This window comes from Salvelinus namaycush, chromosome 14 (assembly GCF_016432855.1).
Source record: "Salvelinus namaycush isolate Seneca chromosome 14, SaNama_1.0, whole genome shotgun sequence".
NCBI lineage: Eukaryota > Metazoa > Chordata > Actinopteri > Salmoniformes > Salmonidae > Salvelinus > Salvelinus namaycush.
In genome coordinates, this window is record NC_052320.1 from 18,010,524 (window position 1) to 18,033,489 (window position 22,966).

The window sequence follows — 22,966 nt, forward strand, 5'->3', positions numbered from 1 at the left end:
AATGATCAATTAGCCTTTTAAAATGATGAACTTGGATTAGCCTTCACAACATGCCATTGGAACACAGGAGTGATGTTTGCTGAAAATGGGCCTCTGTACGCCTATGTAGATATTCCACAAAAAATCTGCCATTTCCAGCTACAATAGTCACTAACAACATTAACAATGTCTACACTGTATTTCTGATCAATTTGATGTTATTTTAATGGACAAACAAATGTGCTTTTCTTTCAAAAACAAGGACGTTTCTAAGTGACCCCAAAATTTTGAATGGTAGTGTACAGTCGTGGCCAAAAGTTTTGAGAATGACACAAATATTAATTTTCACAAAGTCTGCTGCCTCAGTTTGTATGATGGCAATTTGCATATACTCCAGAATGTTATGAAGAGTGATCAGATGAATTGCAATTAATTGCAAAGTCCCTCTTTGTCATGCAAATGACTGAATCCCAAAACAACATTTCCACTGCATTTCAGCCCTGCCACAAAAGGACCAGCTGACATCATGTCAGTGATTCTCTCGTTAACACAGGTGTGAGTGTTGACAAGGACAAGGCTGGAGATCACTCTGTCATGCTGATTGAGTTCGAATAACAGACTGGAAGCTTCAAAAGGAGGGTGGTGCTTGGAATCATTGTTCTTCCTCTGTCAGCCATGGTTACCTGCAAGGAATCACATGCCGTCATCATTGCTTTGCACAAAAAGGGCATCACAGGCAAGGATATTGCTGCCAGTAAGATTGCACCTAAATCAACCATTTATCGGATCATCAAGAACTTCAAGGAGAGCGGTTCAATTGTTGTGAAGAAGGCTTCAGGGTGCCCAAGAAAGTCCAGCAAGGACCGTCTCCTAAAGTTGATTCAGCTGCGGGATCGGGGCACCACCAGTACAGAGCTTGCTCAGGAATGGCAGCAAGCAGGTGTGAGGGCATCTGCACGCACATTGAGGCAAAGACTTTTGGAGGATGGCCTGGTGTCAAGAAGGGCAACAAAGAAGACACTTCTCTCCAGGAAAAACATCAGGGACAGACTGATATTCTGCAAAATGTACAGGGATTGGACTGCTGAGGACTGGGGTTAAAGTCATTTTCTCTGATGAATCCCCTTTCCAATTGTTTGGGGCATTCGGAAAAAAGCTTGTCCGGAGAAGACAAGGTGAGCGCTACCATCAGTCTTGTGTCATGCCAACAGTAAAGCATCCTGAGACAATTCATGTGTGGGGTTACTTCTCAGCCAAAGGAGTGGGCTTACTCACAATTTTGCCTAAGAACACAGCCATGAATAAAGAATGGTACCAACACATCCTCCGAGAGCAACTTCTCCCAACCATCCAGGAACAGTTTGGTGACGAACAATGCCTTTTCCAGCATGATGGAGCACCTTGCTATAAGGCAAAAGTGATAACTAAGTGGCTCGGGGAACAAAACATCGATATTTTGGGTCCGTGGCCAGGAAACTCCCCAGACCTTAATTCCATTGAGAACTTGTGGTCAATCCTCAAGAGGCAGGTGGACAAACAAAACCCCACAAATTCTGACAAACTCCAAGCATTGATTATACAAGAATGGGCTGCCATCAGCCAGGATGTGGCCCAGAAGTTAATTGACAGCATGCCAGGGCGGATTGCAGAGGTCTTGAAAAAGAAGGGTCAACACTGCAAATATTGACTCTTTGCATCAACTTCATGTAACTGTCAATAAAAGCCTTTGACACTTATGAAATGCTTGTAATTATACTTCAGCATTCCATAGTAACATCTGACAAAAATATCTAAAGACACTGGAGCAGAAAACTTTGTGGAAATTAATATTTGTGTCATTCTCAAAACTTTTGGCCACAACTGTACATTCTCAACAACCACATCTGGATGCATTGATTCTGTTTAAGGATTGATTTCCTGAGTTTTATTACATGTATAGCCTTTCTTTGTGGTCCATGATCATCAATCGCATGAACTTGGTAAGAATACCATTATAACAGGTATAACGGCTTAATACAGATTTCTAAGCAAGTTATGAACTAATAATTAACAGCATAGCTATAAAATACTTATGACCCTTTACAAACCCTTTACAGACAGAATGAATGTTACTAGTATATTACTAGTAAATTACAGGTTTGTGCAAATATTTTAATAAACATTCTCAACTAATTCTGAGCTGGCTGAGCTCTGAAATCAGAACATGACAGTTTTCCCACATACATTTAAAGACAACATGCTTTCTGAAAATGAAGTCATATACTGATAGAAAGTATTTTGTTATGTACAAAAAGACAACGAATGTTGTATAGCACCCACTGGTTGTTTTTTGTAATATAAAATACTTGACATCAAATATCTGTGTAGTACAATACAAAATTTAAGACATGTTTAGCCATATTGAAATAACATCAGATCAGAATACAGAATACACAAGTATGAAAATATAAAATAAAATATTAAAAACTGGCGCAGCAACAGAAATGTTTTGGTAAGAGTGTTTGGTAAGGGGTGTCTATAAAAAGAGACAGAGTCCTTTCCTGTCCTTTTTGGATTCCACCATTCTAATCCCTTATTTCCTCTTCCTAGTCATGTATGTCTGCTCTGGAGCCGCCAGCGGCATATCAGCTCTCTCTGTCTCATATCCACAACTTTCCATCCATTTCTAGAGAGAGAGAGATGGAGGAGGGAAGAATAAGTGGTAGGAAAGAAATGAGAAGTGACATTAGCAAAAAACAACGGCATTAAATGAGACATGCAATTTTTGTTTTGAACCCCTGCTGTCACATACACTGACCTTTATTGCAGCCTTTAGACATATCTCTCTCTTTCAGTAGGTTGTTTTTGTAGTCTAAGGATAGAAAGTGCAAAAAGGTGGGTCATTAAATTCGCCATGTCATGATGTACCATACCGTATGAGATCTGTGTAGCGGTAGCCATTATTGAGTCACCCTGTTCAAACTCTCTAGTTTATATGAGGTACAGTACGGCCTACAGCAGCATGGGAACCTTACCTGAATTCAGGTATTCCTGGGTGCAGACTTTCAGCTCTGTGGCATCCAATGCGATGTCATCGTAGCCAGTCACATGACTCCTGTTTACCAGTAAGAGAGGGAGGTGGTTAATGGTGAGTCATGTTCTCATTATCAAGTGTGACCATCCACCATACTAAATCAGTTCTGACCGTTCGGATCTGCGCAGGTCGTACTCCAGCCCTAAAACAAGATTAAACATACTTTAATCACACCATTACAGATCACCAATCACACACAGAGCCATTTAACTGATTTAAATATGAAATTGAGGACATTCATACAAATATAAAGTTTGGTTGTGTGTGATAGAGAAGAGTCACGAAGAGATACATACAGTTGAAGTCGGAAGTTTACATACACCTTAGCCAAATACATTTAAACTCAGTTTTTCACAATTCCTGATATTTAATTAAAGTAAAAATTCACTGTCTTAGGTCAGTTAGGATCACCACTTTATTTTAAGAATGTGAAATGTCAGAATAATAGTGGAGAGAATTGTTTATTTCAGCTTTTATTTCTTTCATCACATTCCCAGTGGGTCAGAAGTTTACATACACTCAATTAGTATTTGGTAGCATTGCCTTTAAATTGTTTAACTTCGGTCAAACATTTCGGGTAGCCTTCCACAAGCTTTCCACAATAAGTTGGGTGAATTTTGGCCCATTCCTCCTGACAGAGCTGCTGTAATTGAGTCAGGTTTGTAGGCCTCCATTGCTCGCACACGCTTTTTCAGTTCTGCCCACAAATGTTCTATAGGATTGAGGTCAGGGCTTTGTGATGGCCACTCCAATACCTTGACTTTGTTGTCCTTAAGCCATTTTGCCACAACTTTGGAAGTATGCTTGGGATCATTGTCCATTTGGAAGGCTCATTTACGACCAAGCTTTAACTTCCTGACTGATGTCTTGAGATGTTGCTTCAATATATCCACATAATTTTCCTTCCTCATAAAGCCATCTATTTTGTGAAGTGCACCAGTCCCCCCTGCAGCAAAGCACCCCCACAACATGATGCTGCCACCCCCGTGCTTCACGGTTGGGATGGTGTTCTTGGGCTTGCAAGCTTCCCCCTTTTTCCTCCAAACATAACGATGGTCATTATGGCCAAACAGTTCTATTTTTGATTCATCAGACCAGAGGATATTACTCCAGAAAGAACGCTCTTGTCTCCATGTGCAGTTGCAAACCGTAGTCTGGCTTTTTTATGGCTGTTTTGGAGCAGTGGCTTCTTCCTTGCTGAGAGACCTTTCAGATTATGTCGATATAGGACTCATTTTACTGTGGATATAGATACTTTTGTACCTGTTTCCTCCAGCATCTTCACAAGGTCCTTTGATGTTGATCTGGGATTGATTTGCACTTTTCGCACCAAAGTACGTTAATCTCAATGAGACAGAATGCGTCTCCTTCCTGAGCGGTATGACGGCTGCGTGGTCCCATGGAGTTTATACTTGCATACTATTGTTTTTACATATGAACGTGGTACCTTCAGGCGTTTGGAAATTGCTCCCAAGGATGAACCAAACTTGTGGAGGTCTACAATTGTTTTTCTGAGGTCTTGGCTGATTTCTTTTGATTTTTCCATTATGTCAAACAAAGAGGCACTGAGTTTGAAGGTAGGCCTTGAAATACATCCACAGGTACACCTTCAATTGACTCAAATGATATCAATTAGCCTATCAGAAGCTTCTAAAGCCATGACATACTTTTCTGTAATTTTCCAAGCTGTTTAAAGGCATAGTCAACTTAGTGTATGTAAACTTCTGGCCCACTGGAATTGTGATACAATGAATTATAAGTGAAATGATCTGTCTGTAAACAATTGTTGGGAAAATTACTTGTGTCATACACAAAGTAGATGTCCTAACCGACTTGCCAAAACAGTAGTTTGTTAACAAGAAATTTGTGGAGTGGTTGAAAAATGAGTTTTAAAGTGGAGTGGTTGAAAAATGAGTTTTAATGACTCCAACCTAAGTGTATGTAAACTTCCGACTTCAACTGTGGAAGACACACACACATTACCTCTCTTTCTGCGTCGTCGGGTAAGCACAATGACGATTGTTATGATGAAGGCTAGGAGGAGGAAGGTAGCCAGGAAGTAGCCCATCTGCTGGAAGAAGTGCCCTGGGTGCTCAGGGAGGATGACATTGACTACCCGTGGTCTCTCAAGTTCAACCACCTCAGGGCCTGAAGGTAGAAGGACAACACAGTGGATTCATCCATCCACTAATAACACTCAATACTTTATAAACACAGTCTGGTGGTTCAACGTACATTGTCTTGTTCACATTTTCTTGTATCCATGCTCAGTGAAATTAAAATGTAATTCAAAAGATTTATCTTAATGACAGTTAAAATTATTATATGTAATGCTATATGTCATTTATATTGCATTTTGAAGGACAATTACACCCGTATGTTATTTCTGCTTCAGTTAAAAACAATTGTGCTTATTTTAGGTTGGTTTTCATTTCTCTCAGGGAGTGTAAGGTAGAGAGCGTGAGGTAAGGAAGAGCAGCTTTATGTCAAAACACTTTTCAGCTGTAATGAGTTCCAGACCTGATGCAATGCAGCTGCTATTTTTCTCCTTAAAATAGAAATACAGATTAACCAAGAAAGGAAAGGGAGAAAAGGAAGGTGGGAGGGGAGAGGGGAGGAATTCTGTTGTGTGCAGACAAGTCTGTCTGAATGAGTTTTCCAGTTATTTACTTCTTCTCATAAACACAGTCAACCTTTTGCACAGTATGGAAAAATAAATCCTAGCCGTTGCCATCTCTCTCAGTCCCTGAAACTCCACCAGTCTGACTGGTCAGTGTGAGCAGACATATGACAACACTCACCTCACAGTCATCAAGCCCTCTGCAACACAAACACAACTTCTGCCAGTTTTCAGGCAGAGTTGTGCAATACACCAAAATATCAGACAGAGAGAGGGGGAGGGAGAGGGATTTGTTAATTGTGAAAGCCATATGATTTAATAGATAAAAAGAGCTATTTCAGATTGGCATATACAAGTGTTTCTTCCCACACTGAGGTGTTTCTTCCACTGGCTAGAATCTGCTCAAACCCTCTGCACACAATAATATGTCATCCATCCATACTTTTCCATTAGACAATAACAGTTACTGCACCATAACCCTCAATCAGCATGCCACTGTTATCAAACAGGTCTCGCTCTCACCTGCTGGGGTGAGAACAGAAATGATAGTCATTGGGGATGATGATGGTGGAGACCAAACTTGGGAAGGCTAATGACACTAACACTACTCCATACCCTGCTGAGACCTGTTAGATAACTCAACCCAACCAAAATAGTAGTGATTTCCATCACCTTGGGGCATTTCTCTAGTTTAAATCTATTGTCCTTGCCCAAAGCGCAGGTTTGTCATGACTAGCCGGAGGAAAGGTACGAGGTTGAGGCAGGCTTCAAATAAGAAATGATCTGAGGACAGGTACCACTCCTGGGTGGATCTTGCAAACCGCATCAGTCTTACAGAACAAATTGTAGTCAATTAATCTAATTTAACACTTCCCAATGGGCATCAAGGTTGCTAATTATCTCTTGTCTGTTTGGAATTATGTTAATATGCACAAAACCGCAGTGTCACGATCAAGGTCAACTATCTCTGGAGAACAATTCGTCAAGCCTCAGTTCTCTCTCCGTGTCTCAGCTGTTGACTGTTTCATTTCCGCTGACAGATAAGATGAGAACGTATACGCAGAAACACAGTGTGGCGTGCCATGCAGACTGCAGGGGTCACACAGGGTGTGGTTTTAGTCTTGTTGAAACAATGTGGTTAATTTGCAGCCAATGAGCTGAGGGAAGACGTCTTCATTTAAAGAAGAAGACACTGACAGCATATTCTATTCTCTGCTAGCTACACGCTGTTACTGACTTATGCACGTTCTGGTGGTCACAACAGAACTGAGCTCTACCTCAGCTTGCCATAAATGATTACAGTGTAACAAAAGAGGGGGGTAATGACTTCTGCAATTATAGAGGAGTGTAGAGGTCTGTAAGCGCAGATAAGAGTTGGCTGGAGTTAACAAAGGAAAGGGCACAACTAAGTAGGAGAAAAGTCCAGATAAAATGAAAGACCTCAAGCCATGTATGCATTGATCCATGTGAATGTCTTCCCTGCATACTTTACAATGCTGTTAAATGGGTCAACCTATCTTAAAAGGGTGAAGCAGGATCCAAATCTAACACAGAACCCCCCCAACTATTCCCTTTTATGTCCCAGCTGGCCCAGATGCTGAACAGATGTAGCACACTTCCTTCTGCTGCTGATAAACACGCCACAAGCAGAGGGCCAGAGAGAAGGAGAGAGACTAGAGATGAAGTGGGTAGGGATATACTACTGTTCTGTAAAGATAGGCTACTGAAGAGAGTCTGGGAAAGATTAGGGATGGATGGAAATGTACAGAATGGTTACCTGGAGGAAAATGGAGAGGGTCATGCTTTTTACATTTTAGTCAAGGGGAGGGTTTAGTATTTTTTAAATCTAGTCCAGGGGAGGGTCATGTAGTCTGTAATTGATGACATTTAAACATTTCTCAGTGTTTTAGAATGAGTTGCTCATTAGGATATATATCAATGTGTGCCTGATGCCGCATCTCATCTCTGGGGAATATCAAGTGTGCCTATAGGCTATTTAGTGTGGTCGCTATCAAATTATCCACAGCCTATAGGCTATGAAGTACATGTTAGGAGAAGCACAAAGCAAAGTTATATTTCTAAGATAGCTTCTGGGATGGTTTAAATTAAACTAGGCTGCATTATGTACTGCAATGGATATTCCAACCATGAGCCCCGGCCTGCTCTACTCTTGCTGATCAAACCTTTTTTTTGTGCTGCCTAACCAATGCTGTGCTGTGTAGGCCTACAGTGGCAGTACAGGAGGAGAGTCCAAAAATTATTCAGAAAATAGTTTTTGATTAGGCCTAGTCCAAAAAATGCAATATCTTGCACAAGGACCGGCCTATAGCCTATGCTCTTTAAATAGCCTACCTCCTTGTCAGTGAAAGGCTGTTAAGTTAAGACCAGGATCCGAATTGAGGGGTATGAGAGGGTATACCATAGGCCTACCTTTTATTAAAGACAATGGCAAAAAAGCACAGGCCTAAACCCTCGTTAGCTTACGATTTTGAAGAAAATAAAACGGATCTGATTATAAAGTGATATATAACAGTGCTTTGGTCCGTGATTATTTATGCTAGAAACAAGCTGTAAAATACCCGGATGCATATGGGAATATCATTGTTTAGTTTCTTTGACATTCAGAGATAGAGCTATAACCCTCTATAGCCGAGGAGACAAAAATTTCACTTTGTTTGGGAAGTAATCTAATTCTGTCACTATCAATTGATTTAGCTATTCACTTTCTGTACCATAAAAGATGTTTAAATCCAGACATCTTTTAGGGAAACACTAGCGACCTTCTCTCATTATGTTAACCCACGGAAGAAGAGTAGCCAGCAGTTAAAGCATCCATTTCTCTGCATCAGGTAGGTCTAACTTTTGAAAGCACATGCTCAGATTCATAAGGATGTCACAGATGTAATTATTTGCAAACAGAGACAGTTTTTTGCAAACAAGACAGACTGATTTGGCATTGGATAAATATGATAAGATGAACACATAGGCCTATCACTCTGTCCATTACTAGCCTGTCATTTCAGTAATTTGTGTGGTATTAAAAATATTGTGTCAAATTACATAGAATTGCATGAAATGTTTATAAAAGGATATTTTTTTCTCAAATACGATGAAAGAACAACATTCTGGCCCGCAGCCCTGTGTGCTATCAAAATTCTTGCGTTGCCATGTAATGCTTACAGGATGAAGAACAGTTTCTAAAAAGGCATATCTAAGGCTCTGGTCTGTCCAAAAAGGGAGGGTAAATGGTAGGCATGTTCTCTGCTATCCACTTTATGTTTAAAAAAATTCAAGCGCTCAGGGAGGGTTTTGGTCAAATATATTTTGCTGAAGGGAGGGCCATCCATTTTCATTTCAGACAGGTCAGATTTTCTCCATGTAACCCTTACTATAAATAACGTTCACTCCCTAATGAAACTAAAAGAGACTAACAGAGAAATCCCAATGCACCAGATGCAAAGCTTAACCATGCTCCCTCTTTCCCCTGGAGTCTGGCTTTACTGCTCCTGTCTGACTCTGTGGAGCTAAAATGGTGAACTAAGCCATTGCTCAACTGTGGAAAAAGGTCTCCAATGAAAATGAGAGCACTTCCGTTATGGCCAATTAGTGGCCTTCCAGACAGACTTTTTCAGACAGCCTGCCTGCTGTCCAACATCACAGTCAGATTCCCCTCTCTCCACACTCCAAAACTCTCAGTTCTCTCTCGCTCTTTCTCCCTCTATGACGTTTTTTCTGCGGCCAAATGCATTATTTCATTCTTTTTTTCTCGCTCCCTTTTTCTCAGTCTGTTTCTTTTGTTGCTTCTTTCAACCATTCCTTCATTCCCTCTTTCTCTCTCCCTTCCTCTCGTGCAGACAGGGAAAAGGTTTGAGGAGAGATCTGCCACAAAGATGCACTGACTTAACCAACCAAAAATGCCTATACGTAAAAATTACCCATAAATACATCCCAGGAACAGTGTTCTCAGACTATAAAAACCTCTGAAAAGACAGACACACACCAATCAGATTAGGGAAAGCGAAACGCAGAGAAGATGTGAAAAAGAGATTATAGAGAGAAGATAGAATTAATTATAGTTGAAAAGAGAAAGAGAAAAGAGAAAGTGCTTTCAAAGAACAGAACTGTAGTTGCATTCTTACTTTGTTATGTTCTAATGAAGATTTCAAAAGGTTCACATTTCCCATCAGAGAAGCAATTCCTAAAATAAAGGGTAATGCTGAGTCTCTTACTTGGGTCATCATTGGGGAGTCTGTGGGGGATAGCAAGGACAGTCGGGACAGCAGGGGCAACAGGGGCAGCAGTGAGGACCGGAGGAGGTGGGGGCAGTGAAGGCCCCACCATGAGCCTGAAGATGCGTCTCTCGTGCAGGCCGCAGTAGTGGTGGTGCAGGTGACAGGAGTACAGGCCCTTGTCGACAGGCTGGAGATTAGAGATGGTCAGAGAGAAATCCCCTACAGAGAAGGCATCCTCAGAGACACTCATCTTGTCCACAGGGAAGAGTGGTCCATACTGCCGGCGCTCTCCAGAGGCGTAAAGGTCCACCATGCGGTCAGCTCCATCAGGTCTCACCCCAGGTGGCTGCCAGTCCCAGTGGGCTACCTGCTGCTGGTCCTCCTGCTGGCCCTCCATCCACAGGGGCCGCCTGTTCACACAAGGCAACACCACAGAGCTGCCCAGCAACACCACAAACACTGTCTTGTCCCCGTCCCAGTAACGCTTCTCCTTACGGACTGAGACAGGACAGGTTGAAATGTGTTATCAAAATAAGCGAAACAAATAGTGCCAATACACAAAATTACTTAGAGTATTACTATTCAGAAATGTATTGAGGGTAGTCACCTGACTTGGTGGTGTTGAGCTGTATCTTGATGGACTGGTGAAGCTGGCAGTAGTGGTGATGCAGATTACAACTATAAACACCTCGATCAGCTGTTCCTACATCTGGAAGAATAACATACATTACAAGTACATTTCTAGATTCCAAGAATTCGTGTAATATTAATGTCGTCCAGCATGAAATTACTGAATATTTTATGGAGTGTTTACAGTCATAAGCATACAATAGACCACAGGCCCAACTCACTGTTGATGACGAGGGAGAAGTTCCCGTCAGTGAAGGCGGTTTTGGGGATGGTTATGCGGCCCTTGTTGAACCCATTGTAGACTCTCTCTTTGACGCCAGCAGACATGTCCAGTATCCTTTCCACAGAGTACTCTGGTGTGCTCCGGAACAGGTCCCAGTGGACCACCCTCTGGCGATCCTTCAGCCGGTCCCGGGTCCATATCATGCGGGAGCTGTGGCAGGGCAGCACGGCCTGGGTCCCGGCTGGGAGGGTGATATTACGGGCCTCCACCACCACATCTAACTTGCTGCTGCTCTGGCCCCACGCTAATGCAATACACACACATGGGACGTATTAGTAAACTTGGCAAAGACCTAAAACCCCATAAATCACACACTACAAATCAAAGCCGCAAACACATGCATAAATGTTTTGAATGCAATACAATGAGTTATACAATTAAGTCATATTTTATGAGGACTTACCACTGGGCAGGAAGAAGACAGAAGAAACTGAAACAAATAATAGAAAATGCAACTGAGTCATCATAGCTATCTGAACAATAACTATCTGTCTGGCAGGGTTTGACCTGAGCTGACCCCTGACTTCTGGTCATGATGCTGTTGTTGTGAACGGATAGCTAATACAGTAGCCAGGACTGACTGGTATTACAGCTGGGTAACTGAGACAACTGGGTGGAGGGATAGAGAAAAATAGGCCAACAGAAAACCAAGAAGAATATGTAAGAATGAAGCAGGGAGGAGGAATTTAAATTAAAGGGAGTGTCAGCACCAAAGGAACAATAAAGACCATGATTGTTTTCATTAAAATACTGTATATGCCTGAATTTTGTGAAATAAGTAAGCGAGATGTACAGTACCAGTCAAAAGTTTGGACACACCTACTCATTCAAGTTTTATTTTCTTCTACATTGTAGAGTAATAGTGAAGACATCAACACTATGAAATAACACACATGGAATCATGTAGTAACCAAAAAAGTGTTAAACAAATCAAAATACATTTTATATTTGAGATTCTTCAAAGTAGCCACCCTTTGCCTTGATGACAGCTTTGCACACTTTTGGCATTCTCTCAACCAGCTTCATTAGGTAGTCTCCTGGAATGCATTTTAATTAACATGTGTGCCTTGTTAAAAGTTAATTTGTGGAATTTCTTTCCTGTGTTGTGACAAGGTAGGAGTAGTATACAGTAAATAGCCCTATTTGGTAAAAGACAAAGTCCATATTATGGCAAGAACAGCTCAAATAAGCAAAGATAAATAACATTCTGTCATTACTTTAAGATATGGTCAGTCAATTCGTACAATTTCAAGAACTTTGAAATGTTCTTTAAGTGTAGTCGTAAAAATCATCAAGCGCTATGATGAAACTGGCTCTGATGACGACTGCCACAGGAAAGGAAGACCCAGTTACCTCTGCCGCAGAGGATGAGTTCATTAGAGTTACCAGCCTCAGATTGCAACCCAAATAAGAGTTCAAGTAACAGACACGTCTCAACATCAACTGTTCAGAGGAGACTGCGTGAATCAAGCTTTCATGGTCAAATTTCTGCAAAGAAACCACTACTAAAGGACACCAATAATGAGAAGAGACTTGCTTGGGCCAAGAAACACAAGCAATGGACATTAGACCGGTGGAAATCTGTCCTTTGGTCTGATGAGTCCAAATTTGAGATTTTGGGTTCCAACTGCCGTGTCTTTGTGAGATGCAGAGTAGGTGAACGAATGATCTCCACATGTGTAGTTCCCACCGGGAAGCATGGAAGAGGAGGTGTGAGGGTGTGGGGGTGCTTTGCTGGTGACACTGTCAGTAATTTATTTAGAATTCAAGGCAACCACTGTCACACCCTGATCAGTTTTACCTGTCTTTGTGCTTGTCTCCACCCCCCTCCAGGTGTTTCCCATTTGCCCCATTATCCCCTGTGTATTTATACCTGTGTTCTCTGTTGTCTGTTGCCAGCTGGTCTTGTCTCATCAAGCCTACCAGCGTTTTTCCCCTACTCCTGTTTTCGCGCTAGTCCCTGTTTTCCCGGTTTTGACCATTCGGCCTGCCATGACCCTGAGCCTGCCTGCCGTTCTGTACATTGTGACACTGCCCTGGATTACTGACCTCTGCCTGCCCTGAGCCTGCCTGCTGTTCTGTACCTTTCGGACTCTGATCTGGATTACTGACCTCTGCCTGCCCTTGACCTGTCATTTGCCTGTCCCCTGTTTTGTAATGCACTTTTGTTACTTCGAAATGTCTGCATCTGGGTCTTATCCTGAGGTCTGATAGTACGAACTGGCCATGACTGACTCAGCAGACCCGCAACACCATCTCCTCCCAAGGACCCACCATTGGGAGACACAATGAGTTACTTCGAGGTCTTCTGGATGGATTTCAGACCTTGGCAGAGCGCCATGACTGTGCCTTGAATACATTGCTGGAGCAATTCCGCAGATTATCAGTGAGGCAGCCGGCCACGACAGTAGCCTTCCAGCCCCCCAGTAACACCGCTGTCAGCAGTGCGTCTCCCCAGGCCACCCCGGCTTCCCGAGAACCCGCTTACATCCTCCGAAATGCTTTGCTGGAGGGTCAGGAACCTGTCGGGCGTTTCTCTCCCAGTGTTCCCTCATCTTCGAGCTGCAGCACCCTGGCTTCCCCCTGTCAGTACTCACCTCTCCCAAGGTCCCGTTCACGTGGTCCCCAGCTGCTGACCGGGCGTTCCTGGACCTAAAGCACCGCTTCACCACAGCTCCCATATTGATCGATCCGGACTCATCCCATCAGTTCGTGGTGGAGGTCGACGCTTCGGATGTCAGAATGGGGGCCGTCCTGTCCCAGCGTTCTGCCCTAGACCTTAAGCTGCATCCCTGCGCCTTCTTCTCCCATCGCCTTAATGCCATGGAGAGGAATTATGATGTGGGGAACAAAGAACTACTCGCGGTGAAGATGGCCTTGGAGGAGTGGAAAAACTGGTTAGAGGGGGCGGAACTTCAATTCATAGTGTGGACGGATCACAAGAACCTGGAATATCTCCACACCGCCAACTGTCTCAACTCCAGGCAAGCTCGACGGGCACTGTCTTTCACCCGGTTCAACTTCACCATCTTATACCGCCCGGGGTCTAAGAATGTTAAGCCTGACGCTCTTTCACGCCGCTATTGCCCCGCTTCTACACCCTCGGGCCCGGGGTGGGGGGGCCCAGCTAACCCGGATGTTTCTCCCAGACGCTGCCCACTCCCCGGTCTTGGAATGGGCTCATTCCTCCAGACTTGCCTGCCACCCTGGCTCCTGTCGAACCCTGGCCTTTGTGCAACAACGCTTTTGGTGGCCCACCATGGTTTCGGACGATTCTGAGTTCGTCGCCGCCTGCACCGTCTGTGCTCAGAACAAAGCTCTTCGGCATGCTCTGGCTGGCCTCCTTCAACCTCTTCCTGTCCCTCACCGTCTCTGGTCACATATATCCCTGGACTTTGTCACTGGTCTCCCTCCGTCTGAAGGAAACACCACTATCCTCACGGTGGTGGACAGGTTCTCCAAAGCCGCCATTTCATTCCCCTCTCCAAGCTACCTTCTGCCAAGGAGACGGCCCAGCTCATGGTGCAGCACGTCTTTTCCAGATCCATGGACTTCCGGTTGAAATGGTTTCCGACCGTGGTCCTCAGTTCTCGTCCCGGTTCTGGAAGGCGTTCTGCACATTGGGTCATCGGCCAGCCTGTCCTCCGGGTTTCATCCCAAATCCAACGGTCACTCGGAGCGTGCCAATCAGGACTTGGAGCCTCATCTCGGCCAAACCCACCACCTGGAGCCAGCAACTCGTGTGGGTGGAGTACCCCGGGAACACCCTTCCCTGCTTGGCCACTGGGCTCTCTCCCTTCAAATGCTCCGTGGGTTATCAACCCCTGCTCTTCCCAGAGCAAGAGGAAGAGGTCAAAGATGCAAAGATGTTCGTCCGGCGCTGTCGGCGTACCTGGAAGAGTGCTCGGTCGGCTCTTCTCAATACCATCTCCAGTTATCGTCGACCCCGGCTACCCACTATCATCTTGGGCAGAGGGTATGGCTCTCCCCTCGGGATCTGCCCTTCCGGGTAGAGTCCCGCAAACTTTCCCCCCGTTTTATTGGCCCTTTCCCCATCTCCAAGATTATTAGCCCCTCTACTGTTTGTCTTCTGTTGCCCCATATCCTCCGTATACATCCCCCTTTTCATGTTCTAGGATTAAACCTATGTCTCACAGCCCTTTGTTTCCTGTTTCCAGGCCCATCCCTCTCCCCCGTCTCATCGACGGCTAACCGACATACACGGTGAGGCGCCTCCTGAAGGTATGGCCGTGGGGCAGGGGATCCCAGTACCTGGTTGACTGGGAGGGTTATGGCCTGGAGGAGAGGTGCTGGGTCCCCGCTAGGAACATCCTGGACCCAGCCCTCATCACTGAGTTCCATCGTCGGCACCCCGGTCAACCAGGTATACGCCCAGGTAGGACGCCAGGGGGCATCCCTAGAGGGGGGGTACTGTCACACCCTGATCTGTTTCATCTGTATTTGTGTTTGTCTCTGCCCCCCTCCAGGTGTCGCCCATTTGCCCCATTATCCCCTGTGTATCAAAGCATTCTGCAGCAATACGCCATTCCATCTGGTTTGCACTTAGTGGGACTATCATCTGTTTTTCAACAGGACAATGACCCAACACACCTCAAGGCTGTGTAAAGGCTATTTGACCAAGAAGGAGAGTGATGGAGTGCTGCATCAGATGACCTGGCCTTCACAATCAGTTGACCTCAACCCAATTGAGATGGTTTGGGATGAGTTGAACTGCAGAGTGAAGGAAAAGCAGCCAACAAGTGCTCAGCATATGTGGGAACTCCTTCAAGACCGTTGGAAAAGCATTCCAGGTGAAGCTGGTTGAGAGAACGCCAAGAGTGTGCAAAGCTGTAATCAAGAATCAAGGCAAAGGGTGGCTACTTTGAGGAATATAAAATATAAAATATATTTATAAAATATATTTGTTTAACACTTTTTGGGTTACTACATGATTCCATATGTGTTATTTCATAGTTTTGATGTCTTCACTATTATTCTACAATGTAGAAAATAGTACAAATAAAGAAAAACTCTTCAATGAGTAGGTGTGTCCAAACTTTTGACTGGTACTGTATATACTTCTCTACATGTGTGTTTTAACTCTCTTGGGACTGAAGGATTCCCTGTTGCAAGTCTTCTTTTTCTAACCCAGATTTTCACTAAGTGCTATTACATGTGCTGTTTACCTAAGGGCCAGCAGCAGCAGTGAGATGTATACAGCCCAGGCAGCACACAGAGGATTTATTCATTCCCCTGATAACCTCTTTCAAGGCCAAGGTCCTGGGGGGTAACACAAAGTGACCACTGCCACAGCCCAGCACTACAGCTGGCTGCCTATTACATAGGTCATATATGCCTATTGTAATACCAGTGTATGTTAGCTATTCTTGTCAAGTCACATAGGTTTAGCAGGCAGGCTTATGTTGTGTTTAAATTAACGCCATAAAAATGGATCATAATGGTTTTGAGTAGGCCTACAGTATTCTGTTTTGAAGGGGTAGTTGTGGGGTTTATGAGAGACAGTAGAGACCAGGTGCTTGTCTCTATGGACATTGAAATAACATTATTTATTTCAAAGGATCGTTCTGGATTAAAATGACTATCATCCACTTCTGACACTTTAATGCTGATGTTTTATATAACTAGACGATACCTAGAAGAGGCAAGATGTCTCATCTATATGATCAACATGTCTATGCATGTCAATGAGTGAAAAAGTGTGTCAGAGTTTGAGTGACTGCAGTCGGAGGGTTTTGTACAATGAGCTCATAATAGTCCAATACTGAGTATGCCACTGTACTTGCATGTGAGAGCCTACTGGAAAATGGTGGCGTGAGCAGCACTGAAGAGTAGAAAGTATTCTGTCGACAGAGAAGAAACTGTGTCTAAAACCCTATCATTTTCTCCTTGATCTCTGATGCAGTAGCTGACTGACTCAGGCAGCCAAATGAACACTTAAAGACTTAACTACATGCTAGTGGATTGCCATGTTTAATGACTGCAACTTTCACAATAACTTAAATATTAAGGTGAATCCCTATTGTGTTTTATATTCAATGTTCAGTTTTAACATTTATTAATTCATGAGGCCACAGGCAAAAATCATGCACATGGTTTCCTCTCCTACGAATTTTTGCAACCACCACGATACTGGTAAATCATTCAACTGTGAACATATTATCACGCTAATGCATTTTTTTTACAAGAATTCATGAAGAAATTACTTTTTTTCACAGTTCATATAAGACATTGTTATTCGCTAGGAGTCTAAGGCCCCTAAATGTTTTTTGGAGTGGTAATCCCCTTCCCCTGTATCTCGAGTAACTTCAGCTCATTTATGGTGAGACACTCATTACTGACACATATAATGACAGGCTGCAGGGATTGTGCTGACTCTCCTACTCTGACCGCAGTTAACTCAAAACACATCAGAGTGAACCCATAAGAAAAGCACCCACACACCACCAGATAACTGAGGCAGACATGATGACATTTTTTTTGTGTTTACCTCATTTACACAATGCCTGTCCCGGATAAATTTACATTTGTTCAATTCAGTCTATTTGATTTTTATACACTACTCTATCACTGATCGGTCAAAATGATACGCATTCACTTCATAAGTAGATCAAAAAAAATAAAATTAACAAGGTGGTCAAGATTGTAATTATGATTGTTTTCGGCTTACACCATAAAAGTAAGGTGATGGAGATCATCACCTATAGCTACTTTTTTGTACAACAAATTTTTAATTGTCAAACAGAACAAACAAAATACCAATGGAGAACAAATGTTCGACTAACCACAGTACAAGAAACACCCCCTTAACTGTGTATAACATCTTAGAAATGCATTTATTAAAGCTTTACCATCTTCCCTGGCATTGACTCTTTAAAATGGTTTGCATAGCCTACTTCTCAAAGCTTTGTTCTTGTTTTAGTAAAAACATAGTTGGAACTTACTTAGAAACAACCGCCACATGTCTTCCAGTCTTTCTCCTACAACTCTTACTCAAAAAATGGGATAAAAGTAGGTAGGTTACAACACAGTGTTTTGCGCATCAATGGATAGAGGACAGCAACACCTGAAGAAAGTTCATCAACCAGCAACAACAAAACTGCAGAAGTCTCCAGAGTCTAAACCAGCTGTGTACGTCCCTCCTCCGCTTGCCTGTGAAACCCTACACCTTCCTGGCACTGCTACTGAGTGAGAACATCTTTGAAAGTGATCACTTCTTCTGACCTAATATCACAGCTTACCAGAATAGTTTTATAACTGTGTCACTGACTGAACAACAATAGACTATTTCAGCTGAACATCTTTGAGACTGCCAAGTTCACAATGTTCAATGAAACAAAGGTTGTACAATACTGCCACCCACTGTTTGACTTAGGAAACTGCATAGGAGAAGGCATTAAATAACAGCCTATTCTAAGAAGGTATGAACATACTGGTATGTAGAGTAGAGTGAATAATCAGGATGTGAAAAAAATCTTTATTGTTTTTTTTTTCACCTACTTGCAACAACCATCACACTTAACAGGAGAGGGCAGAACACAACTGGAAAATGTCCACATCACTAATGTCTTATTTCAAGTAGCAGAGAGGAGAGCAGGCTGATGAGAAGCATGTGATTCCTGTCAGTCAGCAGCGTGCCAGAAGAGTACAGACGTTCAGTCTGTACTCTTCAATCTCTCTGAGACTTTGGATTGTTTGTTGAAGATCCTCTGTGTATTCCATCCCTCTGGGGATTTCTTCAGTCCAGCTCACATCCAGATCCTCTGTGTATTCTATCCCTCTGGGGATTTCTTCAGTCCAGCTCACATCCAGATCCTCTGTGTATTCCATCCCTCTGGGGATTTCTTCAGTCCAGCTCACATCCAGATCCTCTGTGTATTCCATCCCTCTGGGGATTTCTTCAGTCCAGCTCACATCCAGATCCTCTGTGTATTCCATCCCTCTGGGGATTTCTTCAGTCCAGCTCACATCCAGATCCTCTGTGTATTCTATCCCTCTGGGGATTTCTTCAGTCCAGCTCACATCCAGATCCTCTGTGTATTCCATCCCTCTGGGGATTTCTTCAGTCCAGCTCACATCCAGATCCTCTGTGTATTCCATCCCTCTGGGGATTTCTTCAGTCCAGCTCACATCCAGATCCTCTGTGTATTCCATCCCTCTGGGGATTTCTTCAGTCCAGCTCACATCCAGATCCTCTGTGTATTCCATCCCTCTGGGGATTTCTTCAGTCCAGCTCACATCCAGATCCTCTGTGTATTCCATCCCTCTGGGGATTTCTTCAGTCCAGCTCACATCCAGATCCTCTGTGTATTCCATCCCTCTGGGGATTTCTTCAGTCCAGCTCACATCCAGATCCTCTGTGTATTCTATCCCTCTGGGGATTTCTTCAGTCCAGCTCACATCCAGATCCTCTGTGTATTCCATCCCTCTGGGGATTTCTTCAGTCCAGCTCACATTCAGATCCTCTGTGTATTCCATCCCTCTGGGGATTTCTTCGGTCCAGCTCACATCCAGATCCTCTGTGTATTCCATCCCTCTGGGGATTTCTTCAGTCCAGCTCACATCCAGATCCTCTGTGTATTCCATCCCTCTGGGGATTTCTTCAGTCCAGCTCACATCCAGATCCTCTGTGTATTCCATCCCTCTGGGGATTTCTTCAGTCCAGCTCACATCCAGATCCTCTGTGTATTCTATCCCTCTGGGGATTTCTTCAGTCCAGCTCACATCCAGATCCTCTGTGTATTCCATCCCTCTGGGGATTTCTTCAGTCCAGCTCACATCCAGATCCTCTGTGTATTCCATCCCTCTGGGGATTTCTTCAGTCCAGCTCACATCCAGATCCTCTGTGTATTCCATCCCTCTGGGGATTTCTTCAGTCCAGCTCACATCCAGATCCTCTGTGTATTCTATCCCTCTGGGGATTTCTTCAGTCCAGCTCACATCCAGATCCTCTGTGTATTCCATCCCTCTGGGGATTTCTTCAGTCCAGCTCACATCCAGATCCTCTGTGTATTCCATCCCTCTGGGGATTTCTTCAGTCCAGCTCACATCCAGATCCTCTGTGTATTCCATCCCTCTGGGGATTTCTTCAGTCCAGCTCACATCCAGATCCTCTGTGTATTCCATCCCTCTGGGGATTTCTTCAGTCCAGCTCACATCCAGATCCTCTGTGTATTCCATCCCTCTGGGGATTTCTTCAGTCCAGCTCACATCCAGATCCTCTGTGTATTCCATCCCTCTGGGGATTTCTTCAGTCCAGCTCACATCCAGATCCTCTGTGTATTCTATCCCTCTGGGGATTTCTTCAGTCCAGCTCACATCCAGATCCTCTGTGTATTCCATCCCTCTGGGGATTTCTTCAGTCCAGCTCACATTCAGATCCTCTGTGTATTCCATCCCTCTGGGGATTTCTTCGGTCCAGCTCACATCCAGATCCTCTGTGTATTCCATCCCTCTGGGGATTTCTTCAGTCCAGCTCACATCCAGATCCTCTGTGTATTCCATCCCTCTGGGGATTTCTTCAGTCCAGCTCACATCCAGATCCTCTGTGTATTCCATCCCTCTGGGGATTTCTTCAGTCCAGCTCACATCCAGATCCTCTGTGTATTCTATCCCTCTGGGGATTTCTTCAGTCCAGCTCACATCCAGATCCTCTGTGTATTCCATCCCTCTGGGGATTTCTTCAGTCCAGCTCACATTCAGATCCTCTGTGTATTCCATCCCTCTGGGGATTTCTTCGGTCCGGCTCACATCCAGATCCTCTGTGTATTCCATCCCTCTGGGGATTTCTTCAGTCCAGCTCACATCCAGATCCTCTGTGTATTCCATCCCTCTGGGGATTTCTTCAGTCCAACTCACATCCAGATCCTCTGTGTATTCCATCCCTCTGGGGATTTCTTCAGTCCAGCTCACATCCAGATCCTCTGTGTATTCCATCCCTCTGGGGATTTCTTCAGTCCAGCTCGTATCCAGATCCTCTGTGTATTCTATCCCTCTGGGGATTTCTTCAGTCCAGCTCACATCCAGATCCTCTGTGTATTCCATCCCTCTGGGGATTTCTTCAGTCCAGCTCGCATCCAGATCCTCTGTGTATTCCATCCCTCTGGGGATTTCTTCAGTCCAGCTCACATCCAGATCCTCTGTGTATTCCATCCCTCTGGGGATTTCTTCGGTCCAGCTCACATCCAGATCCTCTGTGTATTCCATCCCTCTGGGGATTTCTTCAGTCCAGCTCACATCCAGATCCTCTGTGTATTCCATCCCTCTGGGGATTTCTTCAGTCCAGCTCACATCCAGATCCTCTGTGTATTCCATCCCTCTGGGGATTTCTTCAGTCCAGCTCACATCCAGATCCTCTGTGTATTCCATCCCTCTGGGGATTTCTTCAGTCCAGCTCACATCCAGATCCTCTGTGTATTCCATCCCTCTGGGGATTTCTTCAGTCCAGCTCACATCCAGATCCTCTGTGTATTCCATCCCTCTGGGGATTTCTTCAGTCCAGCTCACATTCAGATCCTCTGTGTATTCCATCCCTCTGGGGATTTCTTCGGTCCAGCTCACATCCAGATCCTCTGTGTATTCCATCCCTCTGGGGATTTCTTCAGTCCAGCTCACATCCAGATCCTCTGTGTATTCCATCCCTCTGGGGATTTCTTCAGTCCAGCTCACATCCAGATCCTCTGTGTATTCCATCCCTCTGGGGATTTCTTCAGTCCAGCTCACATCCAGATCCTCTGTGTATTCTATCCCTCTGGGGATTTCTTCAGTTCAGCTCACATCCAGATCCTCTGTGTATTCCATCCCTCTGGGGATTTCTTCAGTCCAGCTCACATTCAGATCCTCTGTGTATTCCATCCCTCTGGGGATTTCTTCGGTCCGGCTCACATCCAGATCCTCTGTGTATTCCATCCCTCTGGGGATTTCTTCAGTCCAGCTCACATCCAGATCCTCTGTGTATTCCATCCCTCTGGGGATTTCTTCAGTCCAACTCACATCCAGATCCTCTGTGTATTCCATCCCTCTGGGGATTTCTTCAGTCCAGCTCACATCCAGATCCTCTGTGTATTCCATCCCTCTGGGGATTTCTTCAGTCCAGCTCGTATCCAGATCCTCTGTGTATTCTATCCCTCTGGGGATTTCTTCAGTCCAGCTCACATCCAGATCCTCTGTGTATTCCATCCCTCTGGGGATTTCTTCAGTCCAGCTCGCATCCAGATCCTCTGTGTATTCCATCCCTCTGGGGATTTCTTCAGTCCAGCTCACATCCAGATCCTCTGTGTATTCCATCCCTCTGGGGATTTCTTCGGTCCAGCTCACATCCAGATCCTCTGTGTATTCCATCCCTCTGGGGATTTCTTCAGTCCAGCTCACATCCAGATCCTCTGTGTATTCCATCCCTCTGGGGATTTCTTCAGTCCAGCTCACATCCAGATCCTCTGTGTATTCCATCCCTCTGGGGATTTCTTCAGTCCAGCTCACATCCAGATCCTCTGTGTATTCCATCCCTCTGGGGATTTCTTCAGTCCAGCTCACATCCAGATCCTCTGTCTATTCTATCCCTCTGGGGATTTCTTCAGTCCAGCTCACATCCAGATCCTCTGTGTATTCCATCCCTCTGGGGATTTATTCAGTCCAGCTCACATTCAGATCCTCTGTGTATTCCATCCCTCTGGGGATTTCTTCGGTCCAGCTCACATCCAGATCCTCTGTGTATTCCATCCCTCTGGGGATTTCTTCAGTCCAGCTCACATCCAGATCCTCTGTGTATTCCATCCCTCTGGGGATTTCTTCAGTCCAGCTCACATCCAGATCCTCTGTGTATTCCATCCCTCTGGGGATTTCTTCAGTCCAGCTCACATCCAGATCCTCTGTGTATTCTATCCCTCTGGGGATTTCTTCAGTCCAGCTCACATCCAGATCCTCTGTGTATTCCATCCCTCTGGGGATTTCTTCAGTCCAGCTCACATTCAGATCCTCTGTGTATTCCATCCCTCTGGGGATTTCTTCGGTCCAGCTCACATCCAGATCCTCTGTGTATTCCATCCCTCTGGGGATTTCTTCAGTCCAGCTCACATCCAGATCCTCTGTGTATTCCATCCCTCTGGGGATTTCTTCAGTCCAGCTCACATCCA

The 22,966-nt window shown here is 44.5% G+C and overlaps 1 protein-coding gene across 2 annotated transcripts; it reads right to left on the reverse strand.

Annotated features, from left to right (window-relative positions):
• Nucleotides 1-1,875: 1,875 nt before the first annotated feature.
• Nucleotides 1,876-18,093, reverse strand: LOC120058872 (matrix remodeling-associated protein 8-like). Of its 2 annotated transcripts, XM_039007611.1 has the most exons (10): nt 17,780-18,091; nt 11,221-11,247; nt 10,756-11,061; nt 10,512-10,613; nt 9,902-10,402; nt 5,036-5,200; nt 3,164-3,194; nt 2,994-3,073; nt 2,777-2,830; nt 1,876-2,644 (listed from the first exon to the last, which is right to left on the reverse strand). In XM_039007611.1, the coding sequence occupies exons 1-10, from the start codon at nt 17,796-17,798 to the stop codon at nt 2,619-2,621; spliced, it is 1,311 nt and encodes a 436-aa protein (XP_038863539.1). In that variant the 5' UTR covers nt 17,799-18,091; the 3' UTR covers nt 1,876-2,618. The 2 variants fall into 2 exon arrangements, 1 of the variants encoding a protein (XP_038863539.1); XR_005478068.1 differs by lacking the exons at nt 1,876-2,644; nt 3,164-3,194 and having other exon boundaries at nt 2,786-2,830; nt 17,780-18,093.
• Nucleotides 18,094-22,966: the final 4,873 nt, after the last annotated feature.

Excerpts from the sequence above, each read along its gene's own strand:
- LOC120058872 (XM_039007611.1), bottom strand. Across the intron at positions 10,614-10,755 it reads CTTCTCCCTCGTCATCAACA|ATGTAGGAACAGCTGATCGA; the intron begins GTGAGTTGGGCC and ends TTATTCTTCCAG. Across the intron at positions 3,074-3,163 it reads GACCTGCGCAGATCCGAACG|GAGTCATGTGACTGGCTACG; the intron begins GTCAGAACTGAT and ends ACTGGTAAACAG.